The sequence below is a fragment of the Leptonotus elevatus genome, chromosome 11, assembly GCF_054856555.1.
Source record: "Leptonotus elevatus isolate MCC_2025b chromosome 11, RoL_Lele_1.0, whole genome shotgun sequence".
Classification (NCBI taxonomy): Eukaryota; Metazoa; Chordata; class Actinopteri; order Syngnathiformes; family Syngnathidae; genus Leptonotus; species Leptonotus elevatus.
Genome location: NC_141249.1, coordinates 7,419,111 through 7,431,566, shown reverse-complemented (window position 1 = coordinate 7,431,566; position 12,456 = coordinate 7,419,111). Strand labels below are relative to the sequence as shown.

Genomic DNA, 12,456 nt, shown 5'->3' with positions numbered 1-12,456 from the left:
CAAACCCTAGCTGGAGATAAAGTATTTTGTAATAGTGTCAGTGGGAAGTGAATTTTTTTTTTTTTACCGGAAACAAAAAATACAGGGGTGGTTCAGGGACTGAATCTCTGCTCAGACCCTGCTTTTTGGAATTTCCATATTCTCTCTGTGGGTTTTCTACAGGTACTCTGGCATCCTCCTACATCCCAATTACATGCATGTTTAGTTAATTGAAGACTTTTCAATTGGTGGGAATGCATGTTTTTTTTTTTTTTTTTTTTTTTTTTTTTTTTGTCTTTATGTTACAATTAGCTGGTGACCAGTCCAGGGTTTAGCCAACTTCTTACCCAAAGTCAGCTAGAATGGTCTCGGACTCCCTTGACTCTAATTATTGTAAGCACCATAGAAAAAAATGCATAAAAAAAATACATCTGTCATACAGTGGAAAAATCTGCAAAACTGTCGTATTTTGTTTTCCACTTCACTTAGGCTTAAGATGGTCTGTTACATGAGCAGATGTGTACACTGCAGCCTCTGGAATATAAGGAAAGCAGGCAGTAAGGTGTAGTGTTTTAAAAGGTCAGAAGAACTTATTATACCAAATATGAATTTGAATTCTTTATTTTATGCAGATTTTTTTTTTTGTGGGGATGTAACAATAACGGCAATATCCTGATATCGCAATATTAAAACCACAATATCATCATAGTCATGTCACGATATTAAAAGCAGCACATCTGTTAAAAATGTCAAGTTGATTTACATTTGTGCAGTTCTACCACCCCCTGGTGGTTAGTTCTTTAGTGCAGTTTAATTTTCATACAGCATGTTTTGGCCCTTCTATGTTTAAAATCCACATTAAAGGTCAGATGAAGGGGAATGTAACATGCTTGTGAATCGAGTCATTATGAGAGGAACTCAATGTGTGTGTGCATTAGCAAGTAAGTGTCTCAATATTAAGAGTTATTAGAGATTATAGGTTGTTTGTGTGCATTGCTGTTATTTACAAAAGCACAATATTGTGCTTTTTTTAGTTTGACCTTTTATTTATTTATTTTTTTTTTTACAATATCGTGACCTTTTTTTAATATCGGCATCCTCCCCACAATATCGTGATAATTATAGTATTGTGAGGTTCATATCGTGATATCGTATCACGATTTTTCATCATTCATTCATTTCATTCAAAACTCACTGTTCATTTCAATAATATGCACCCCAAAAAATTATCACATGAACGTACTTTTAACTCTTTGACTGCCAGACGTTTTCAGAAAAGGGATGCCGCCAGTGCCAGCCGATTTAAGCATTTTGACTGATTTTCAAGGTCCACAGAAAATGTTCTGTTTGGACTATGGAAACACACGTACTACCAAATGAAAGATTGGACTTTCATCTTTCATCAGAAAAAAAGAGTTTGTTTCTACCTTATTCCGTTCTTTAGTAATCAACAATAGAAAATGGTTAGTTTGACCCAATTTCGCCTGTGTTGGACCAAAATACGGAGAAATCAAGCTTTTAGTGAAACGATATTATTTCATGCATTCTAGTGAATTTGACACTTCTTTTTGTCCATGAATGATGCCACAAACACCTAAATAGTGCTTTACTTCTATAAAACACTACCACCAAGAATGAAAAAGTGTTTTTTGATAGCAAAATACGTTTATTTACATTCAACAGTGTAACAATTTGACAACAATTTGGCAAACTATTTACAAATGTGTGCAACTGTGGTGCTATTTACAAATATGTGGATGTTTCAACGACAGTTTTTCTTTTTGTAACACTCTCCTGCGTGCAAAGAGACGTAACAGCATTTGCACAACAGATTGCCTCTTCGCGTGTGCCACTTTCTTGCAGGCCGTTTTTTTCCGGGGAATAGCAAGTATATACTGCAGTGTGTCATCAAGTCTAATATCAGGATCATGCTACGGTTACGTTACGGTGGTGTTACGTCTCGCTTCCCCGTGTCCTTCAGTTGCTATACCGGGTTGGTAGGAGATGTTCTGATCCATTTTATCCACTCCATTCATGGTGGCATCGTAGTCCAGAAACAGTGTCTTCTCCGTGATCAGACTGTACCCGATCCTCCGATGAATATGCATTGGACTCGGGGTACTCTTCATTGTCCGATCGAATGTCCGCTTGTGCAGCTCCGCGTTTTCCGGCGTTAGCAGCGCTAGCCGGTGAGGCTTACTACGTGATCGTAAACACGTCCAGGCTTCCAACTTTGGCGTCAAACTCGCAGTCATCATCATCATCATCATCAATCTGCATTGGTCGATGCCAACTCTCCATCGCCCGATCGAATGTCCGCTTGTGCAGAAGTACCCGGCCGGCTATTGTGCGCGTTTTCCGGCCTTAGCAGCGCTAGCCGCGCTAGCCGCGCGTAGCCGGTGAGGCTTACTACGTGGTAGTAACAGGCCAAAGCTTCCAACTTTGGCGTAGAGCTCGTTGTCATCATCATCGTTGACATCAATGCGCTTTTTAGTATTGATTGATGCTTTCCGTCTTTGAAAAAAATGCTCAAGCGTGAGCTGCTTGTAACCGGTTGCTTGGTCTAGCCATTGTGGCTTGGATCAGCCATTGTCTCCTCAACACTCTAGCTCCGCCTCACGTCTTCTACTGACGCCCACGGTGGGCGGCCCATCCAACCTTGTGCAAAGAGAGTCATCGCTGCCCTCTAGGGGCCAAAACGAGTCTTTGACTAATCATATCTGCCTGATACTTTCAGCACAGCTGCCCAAGGCTTTCCTGCACCCGTTTTTGAAAAAAAAAAAAAAAAACATAGGGGACGTCTTTTAACGTCCTCGGCGCCCTTCCCTAGGTTTATGCTAAACGTTTTATAACGTTTATGGCAGTCAAAGAGTTAAAAAATATATATAATTGTAGGTATAGTAATCTCTAATTATATTATATAGGTCGTGCCGCGCCTTACAGGAGGCTGACGTGTTTCTCCGCCAACTTTCTGCTACGGATACCCAAAGGAGAAGAACTTCGTGAACGTAGTAATTGGTGGTAGGCTTGCGAAATGTGGTCTCTCTGAGGCACCCGTAGTGCGTGTGCTTCAAAATGCACGTGCTTCAAACTCACCAGTAGATGGCACTAAATACACACTACACACTGTCCCTTTAAAGTGGAAGCCGTGTCAGATTTTTTTTTATACAATAAAATGTTCTGTGTGCCCCCACTAGTCTAAGCACAGCATTCTGATCAACATTATGGTTGTGGAATAAGAATTAAACTGAAAAATCTACCCGTTTTGATCAATCTCTGGGGGCTGCCATTTACATTTTTTCTTTTATTGTCACCTGCTGTGAACTGAAATTGACTTCACAGTGGCCATGGGCTCAGATTGCGACTCATCTGTTTTCTGGGTGTGGTCACATAGCATTCACAAGGCGAGCTCAAGGGCATTTTGACATCAATTTCAGTCGACAGCAGGTGGCAGTACGAGACAAAATGGCAGCCCCTCCAACGGATAAAAACATATATTGAACATTAGCATTGTGCTTAAAGAACATTCATTCTCTGAACCGCTTATCCTCGAGGACAAGGGTCACGGGCATGCTGGTTCCTGTCAGCTGTCTTCGAGTGAGTGATAGGGCACTCCCTATACTGGTTACCAGCCAATCCCAGGACACAAATAGACAAATAACCATTCACACCTGCTGAAAAGCCACACAGGGACGGGAAGAACATGCAAACTCAACACAGGCTGGGGCCCAGATTCAAACCTACGACCTCAGGATTGTGAGGCGGATGTGCTAACCAGTTGACACCGTACTGCCCTGCTTAAATAAAAGAAAGGAAAGAAAAAAACATGTACTTAATAATTCAATTGATAAAAAAAAAATGTTTTTATTAAACAAACAAAAGTATAAAAACAAACGGTTCTTAAAATGTAACAAACGTACTATAGTATAAACACTAAAAAAATGGGGAGTCATATTTACTTGGAAAAAAATAGTAAAGTTTTTTCACTTGGAAATTCTAAGTACATTTTACAAGGAGAATTTTGAATACATTTTACTAGTTTATTTAAAATAAAAATAAAAAGTTATGTAAGCGTTGAGGAACGAGCTCATGACCTTCAGCTTGGGCGACAGACATGCTACCACCTGAGCCATGCCACATCTGCTGATTGGCACTATACTGCATTGCTGGTGTGTCCAAAATGAGACCAAAACCGGTCTCTTGGCGGTGCGAAGATTCCACATGTCTAATAGCAATATACTAACATACAGAAGGAGTGGCATGGCTCAGGTGGTAGAGTGGCTGTCACCACGCTGAAAGTCATGAGTTTGTTCTTCAACGCTTACAAGTATGGACTATTACCACACTTTGAGAATAATTGACCTAGAAAATGGATTGATAGCGTGTAGGTCCTCCTCACAGATCCAATATCAGTGATCTCAAAAACTTTCTTCTGGGTAAATGGACAAAACAGACAGACTTCCCAGAAGAAGGAGAATAGTACTTAGACATGACCAACTCCATATGTGCTTCCATTTTAACTTCATGCACTTGTGTCAGGGATCCCAATACTTTTGTCTATATAGTGAAGTACGTCATGTCAGCTGGATGCAGAAGCAACTGTCATTTGTCTGCCTCCTAATTGTAACCTACATCATACACAATAGCCCATCGATGCAAATACAGGCAAAAAGGGACAATAAATGCCAGTCATCCATATTTTAAAACACTATCTTGGTATTGAAACCATGCTAAAGCAGGTGTGTGTGTAGTGCCGTGAGGGGCACAGGTGATTCAAGGCAAGCCTTGCATGTACTGATGCATGGAGCCATGAATAAAGGATGGAGGCTTGTGGTCTCAATGAAGCTCAGAATGGGGAGACAAGAGTTTTATATAAGCTCAGAGAGCAAAATGGACTGAGGCTTAGATAAATAAGTAAATAGTGTAATGTACTTAGAAAAACAGCAGTGCAGACACATCACGATAAAAGCTCTCTGGAAAGCAACTTCATATTTAAAATATCTGAGATCTCAGATTGCACAGACTCTTCCCCAAATTTGTACAGTATGTACATTTGACAACAACCCTACTATCACACTATTTGGTCATGTGATTGATGCTAGTGCATGTCTTTTTCGCTTTCTTATTTCATTGTCATGATTTTAGTTTAATTTAGTTTTTTAAGATTGAGAATTGAATAAAATCCTACATTTATGACTGCTACACTTCCTGGGATCATCTACCAGTCACCCAGCTGGATGAGTTTCAATTTTTCACTTCTGTTCTTCCACATCAAGCAAACACATAATGACTATTTTCCATTTATCTCCTTTCTCTCCTTTGCATTGATGCATTGATGCATCATGGGACATCGACACCCTGGTCAGCTGTCTCAGGTATGTGAAAGTTAACACAAACTCCTAAGGCAATATTAAGGCGGGTATTTTATGGTATTCTTAGTCATTCATCTCTGTGTTGCATGGATGATCTCGCTCAATAATTAATCTGCAGTCTGATCAAATCTGACTTGAGAGCAAATGTACTGTAACTTTAGAACACCGCTTGTGGTTTCCACAAAGAGAAGAAAGAGTCTTTGTTACCACTGGAAGTGCAAAGACATCTTGCAAGGAAATGTTGTTTTCATTGGTGTGCCTGATGATGAAGCTAGATTTTTGCTTTTCTTCTGCGGTGGAGAAGAAGGTATTCATGAAATGATATCTCCATTAGATTTACAGTATGATATGATATTAAAAATGATCAATATGAAAAAAGTCCATATTTATTATGGATGAAACTGCAAAGAGTATCCATCCTTCAATTTTCTGTATAACGCGTGTCCTCATTCGGTTCACGGATGTGATGGAGGCTCTCACAGTTGACTGGATGATTCACACACATTCTAACCTATTAAAAACTGGTAGTCGGAAATTTAACCTAACAAGTCAGAGTACCCAGAGAATGTACACACAAGCACAACATGAATATGCAAACTCAGTATTTGATGGCATGAATCCATCTGAGGCTACTGCCTTGCAAAAAGCATATCTCTTTAAAAAATCTTATCCAGGCTGTTTGATCATAGCTTTCATCAAAAATATGCAATATCAAACTAGGCTTCATTTAGATTTAATCTAGATTTGTCATTTGGCAGCAATTTAAAATGTAAAATCCAATTTAACACACTCAGGCACTTATATTGTACGTCATCCTAATTTGTTCTACTCTTGTACAGCAACTAATGTTGCACCTTCTGATGCAAAATTACATTTATCGAAAAAAGCCATCCAATATACTTCTCTGGTCATGTAAAAACCCTCGAGAGCAGGAAATTCACAAATTCTTTAAAAGAGACTGTCAAGTCTTTGAACTTGACTAATGAGCTGTTACTTGGTAGTTTGTGCAAGAGCATCTCAAGCCTCATTTCCACTCAGCCTGTTAGAGGACAACATGAAGGAGAAAAACGTGGCACATGTGTAATCCTATTTTTGACTTAAAAAAACATGATCCACACAGTGAATTATTCAGTTTTGTGTATTCACAGACAATCCCTTGGAGCTTGACCACAGTTGTCTTGTACTTTGATTTTGCTGCTTTTAGTTTCCTTAACTGGGGCGTCATACTCTTCTACATGTGTGGGCTGTGTATTAATTACATGCCTCCATATGGACGGACAGGGCTGCATAATACTAGATAATACGCCATACTCCTTGGGGGAATGTGGACAAGCTCGCTCAAATTAATATTACAAGGCTTTTCTACAGTAAGTGCAGGAGTGTAATGCCTCAGCTGTTATTTGACTTCTGGCATTGGTTTCTGCACAGAAAGAAAAATAAATGAGATGAGAGGGAGTCTAGAAATGCGTGAAACAAATCTACATCCTCTGGAAAATCTGTGTGGTAAGAAACTCAAAAACCACAGCTTTGCATAGCTTCCAAAAATAACAGGTATTTGTAATTAAGTTTCTGTAATTGTTGCTACACCAGTACTGTATGTCGATACTCTTTACCTTAAATATAATGAACTTTTGTTATCCATTTCCAATGTATTGTTTTACAACAAATGAATACAATTATATAGTTCACCTTTTCCTGATTAAAACATTAAATTATAGGTATTCAACCACTAGAACATGTTTTTTTTAAAAGATAAAATAAAATAATAATACTGTGTAAATATCATAGTACTTAAAAAACAGTAACTGCTGTTCATCCACATTTGTATTGCATTTAGCTGTGATACATTGTTTCACTTACAGCTTTCCCAGTACAGAAATTTCTGGACTACAAGACGCACCTGACTATAAGCCGCGCTAGCTAAATCTGGGGAATACTAGAGTTTGTTACACATATAAGCAGCAGGTGTTTTAATGTTACCGCACAGGGTTCCCGCTACATTATTTTCCATAATGAAGGCGCAAATGGTCTCTCTCTCGTTCTGTCTCTACTATTGTATTTGGGCTCACTTGGTTTGTTTTGCTCTGCCTGATGCTCTTGCGCTTCCTTTTATAGTGCTCCCCCTTGTGATCTGATGGATAAGCCGCACCTTTGTATTAGCCGCAGGGTCGAATGCAAATGAAAAAAAGTAGCGGCTTGTAGTCAAGAAATTACTGTAGTCATGTTATTTCACAAAGAACAGTGCACTTATATTGAATTGAAATACTGATATTGTTCCAGTATTATTTTAGCATTCTCTATCTAATGTGTGTTTATGTTGTTATGAGCAAATGGGACAAATCAATTCTATGCGGTCGTGTCTCCTCTGTGATTTTGGTCCTTTAGAGCGAGTCCAATGGACTTGTCATCAATTGAAACCCGAGCATCTAAGCTAGAATCATATTACCTGTGCATGATGTCTTATCAACATCCACAATCAATCCCTGCACAGGCACTTGTTGGTATATTGGATCGTTTTTAATTTAGTTGACGCGTGCTGTTCGAACTTAATGATGATGCAGCAAAAGTCCTGTTCAAATGTCTGGATAAAAATGCTGCTTGGGATACTTTCACTTGTACTGTAACAAACATGTATTTCCGGCTTTCACTAGCTGGTATGAGCTCAAAAATGAAACTATGCGCTGGTCCTCATGGAAATGTGGTCTTCCTACACACAAAACACTACCACTTTTGTCCATATGGTGCCGCCGTAATCAACAAAAACTTAGTTTGATGGTCTTGCGTTAAGCTTTGATTTTCGCGCAAAACTACCTCAGTCGTCTCTCACAGATGCTACTGCTGTGTTTCTTCGGTATTTGACGCACGTGCGCAGTAGTGGTAATCCGGCCATGGTGGAACCAAAAAAGATGCCGCTAACTGTATCATCAAGACCCAGCCTTGTCAAAGGGGCCCGAAATGTTGAGAATTTCACCAAAAATGCTAGAGAGAAATGTGATGCAAACCCTGTGAGACAGAAGTTGCCTTTCCTGGCGATATGACATGATACTCAAGCATCTAAAAAGAAAGCACTGTTTGTCTGATTCTATTTCTAATGGACAGGGACAGTAATCTCGGTCAGATATTTGAAAAGTGCCTACATGGTGGCCATGTTCACATCAAAAGCAATTAATATAAATTGGAAAATTAGTCATAACGTTTTCATTTCATAAAAGGGAAGTCAACCCAAAACTTTTCTTTACAATAACACGTTCTGTCAAGCCCTACTAGTCTAAACGCTGTATTCTGTTTAATAATGTGTTTGTGGAATATGAGTTAAGCAGCAAAATCCATTCACGTTCATCTCATGTGGCACTACAGGACAAAATGGCCGCCCACTGAGATGGATAAAACGAGTGGATTTTGCTGCTTAACTCGTATTCCACAAACTTAATATGCATCAGATTGCCGTGTTTAGTGTATTGGGGGCCCATACAACATATTATTGTAAAGAAAATGTTTGGGTTGACATCCCTTTTAACCGAATTTCATGAGGTTTACTTTTTTTGTTACCTTCAAAGCATATGCAAATACCGAACATTTGGGAGGGGGGGAAGCGTCCAGAAATATTTTTACCTGTGAAATGTTATGTTCAGTTATAGCTTCCTTGTTGTGATTGTACATGGTGGTGCACAGTTTTTGGTTCTATTTTAAAGTGCACTAAACATACAGCAAACATTTTGAAGGCCAGATTATCCGCTTAATTTTAATATGCAATATTTATGTATGCTGTAAACATCATGTCAGGAATGCTAGTACAAGCTGCAAAGTTTTTTAAAAGTTGGAAGTACTATTTATTATCTTTATCTATTTTGTTTGTTATTAGAGCAGCTGCTTGCTGATGTGATAAACTGCAATTTACATATGATCCAATTAGTCGACTAATCACAAAAGTAATTTGTGAAATAATCATTTGCGACAGCCCTATTTTCGATCAGGAAAAAGTTATTTCAAGCACTCCCTTTTGAGAAATGTATTTTAAAGTTAAAGTACCACTGATTGTCACACCCACCTAAATGGGGCGAAATTTGTTCTCCGCATTTGACCTATCCCCTGAGGGAGCGGTGAGCAGCAGCAGTGGCCGCGCACGGGAATCATTTGGCGATCTAACCCCCCAATTCCAACCCTTAATGCGGAGTGTCAAGCAGGGCGGCAATGGGTCCCATTTTTATAGTTTTTGATTAAAAAAAAAAGTTCGGTCAACACTCCATGTAAACATGCAGGAACATGCAAACTCCACACAGGAAGACTGGAGACAAGATTAAAATCCAGATTTTTGGGACAGTGAGGCAGATTTGTTATCCACTGTGCTGTCCTGAAAAAAACCCATCAACAAAATAATTATTTTGGTGAAACACTTTGTTTATTTCTATGGGTTCTTGTTGGTCTAGGAGCTGTCGGACGAGCGTCATTCTCCACCACTGCTGACAGTGAACGGGCCAGGGGAGGAAAAGCTGTTTCGCAGTAAAAGTGCAGAAGTGGAGCTTACAGTGGAGAAGGAGAGAGTCAAAAAGATGTTATCTGAAGGGTAATAACACCTACATTATCTTCTCTTTGACGAGATTTTCTTCAGCATCCCAATGTTGATAAAAATGAATTCACAAATTCAGATCATCTCCAACACAAGCGCTATAGCCAAGATTTAGCCAAAAGATAATACAAACCCAAATATCCCGAAAATGGTGGAACACTATACAAATTGTGAATAAAAACTGAATGCAATATGTGGAAGTGCCAAATTTCAATATTTTGTTCAGAATAGAACATAGATGACAGGTCAAAAGTTTAAACTGAGAAAATGTATCAATTTAAGGGAAAAATATGTTGATTGTAAATTTCCTGGTAAAATCTCCAAAAAGTTGGGACAGGTAGCAATAAGAGGCTGGAAAAGTCAATTGCACTTCTAAAAAAAATCATACTGGAAGCCCATGATCTTCGGGCCCTTAAACGGCAGTGCACCGCGCAAACAGAAATGCTTACTGTAAGAGAAATCACAGAAAATGCCTCAGCAATACTTCCAGAAAACATTGTGGGTGAACACAATCCACCGTGCCAGCCGCCGTTGCCAGAAGAAACTCGACAGTACAAAGAAGAAGCCATTTCTAAAGCAGACCAAGAAGCGCAGGCGTTTCTCTGGGTCAGGGGTCATTTAAAATGGAGTGTGGCAAAGTGGAAACCTGTTTTGTGGTCAGACGAATCACGATTGGAAGTTGTTTGTGGAAAACTGGGGCGCTATATCATACTGACTAAAGAGGACAAGGACAACCCAAGTTGTTATCAGCACTCAGTTTATAAGCCTGCATCTGTGATGGTATAGGGTTGCATGAGTGCGTGTGGCATGGGCAGCTTCCACATCTGGAAAGGTATCGTCAATGCACAAAGGTAAATTCAGATTGGAGAACAACATATGCTCCCATCCAGGCATCTTCACTTTCAGAGAAGATCTTGCATTGCGTAGGAAAAGGATCCGGGTATTGAAATGGCCAGCCTGCAGTCCACTTCTTTCACTTATAGAGCACAGTTGGCGCATCATAAAGGGCAAGGTGCAACAAAGAAAGCCCAAGACAATTGAACAGTTAGAGAGACGCGTGTTAGACAAGAATGGGACAGCATTCCTATTTCTAAACTTGAGAAACTTGTCTCCTCGATCCCCAGACGTTTGCAGAATGTTGTAAGAAGAAGAGAGGATGCCTCACAGTGATGAAAATGGCCTTGTCCCAACTTTTTGGAAATTTGTTGACACCATGGAATTTAAAATCAACATAGTTTTCCCTTAAAATTAAGCATTTTCTCAGTTTAAACTTTTGACATGTTCTCCCTGTTCTATTCTGAATAAAATATTAAAATTTGGCACTTCTACATAATTACATTCAGTTTTTATTCACAATTTGTAAAGTGTCACAACTTTTTTGGAATTGTGTTTGTACTTTTTATTGACAATGCCAGAGAGATATCGAGTTATTCAAATATGTGTTTGTAATTTCTAGTGGTGTAAAACTGCAGTCATACAGACTTCTTTTAAATATTTTTGCCTCACCCGTGTAGCGCTAAATAAGGTCCCCAAATAGGCCGTAATTAATGATAGACCATTTAATACTGCACTACTGCTCACCTTTCAACCGAATTAAATAACTTCAACACATTTTCATAAACGTAACAGTGGCCATGTGGTGAAATGTCTCCTAAAAACACTTGAGCTTATCCATCCAGAGATGAGCTGAAAGCCAATATGGTACTAAGGATCTGATTCCTAAATGAGTGCCATTTAAAGGGGCTCATCGTGACTGAAAGGTGAGCAGAAAGTGAAAATGAGCCTCAAGTGTCCATTACCCGATAATAGGTAGATTAATGCATGCTCCACACAGTAGATTATTTCCACAGTCAGAATTGTTTATGCACTTGTTAGATAAGTTGCCCTTTACACACACATCCAAACTCAGAATTCTGATTGTCACTGATTTTACAGTGGAACATTTATAAGGTCGTGTGTGCGTGCGTGCGCGTGTGCGTGCTCACTTCTTAGCAGTAAAAATGTTTCCTCTTGAACAGATGATGATACAAAAAGCTTTCCAGCCTTTCCTTGCACATGCATTGTCATACACAGAAAAAAAACACACACAGCTGAATGATGTAACGAGGATGAGAACACATTTTTAAGTGGAGCAAACACTGAATGAGTGCTCCACTCAGAAAAGAGGAGATTGTGTCCTTGTGTTTTGGAAAACGCATCACATGTTTGAATGGTGGCTTTAGTGAGGAGCTCCAATTTTCTTGAATGATGTTTGAACCCGTGTGTTTGTTTGTTCTGTGTGCCTTGGCCCTCTCAGTGGTCTGTATGATATCAAGAAGAAGAAAAAAACACTTCCTGAGCCATTGTTACCCAGATGCTTTTATTTGATGATGATTCCTATAAGCCTGTGCAGGGTCTTTTCCTCTGTTGCTATGGTGAGTAGCTATACGGTTGCTAAGCTGTGGAAAGATGTGACTTAATGCATTTCAAAGCTCTCTGATTTATTTGATACTCTCACTAAATCCTGACCTTTGCCACCATTTCATTTCAATAGTGACT

At 39.3% G+C, this 12,456-nt stretch overlaps 1 protein-coding gene across 2 annotated transcripts in view; it reads left to right on the top strand.

Moving 5' to 3' along the window:
* Window positions 1-12,456, top strand: part of homer3b (homer scaffold protein 3b) — a 49,095-nt gene that overhangs the window by 24,829 nt on the left and 11,810 nt on the right. For both annotated transcript variants that reach the window (XM_086088659.1, XM_086088660.1), the window contains one exon: window positions 9,779-9,915. In XM_086088659.1, coding sequence (XP_085944785.1) covers window positions 9,779-9,915 — 137 coding nt within the window. The remainder of the gene's footprint in view (window positions 1-9,778; window positions 9,916-12,456) is intronic.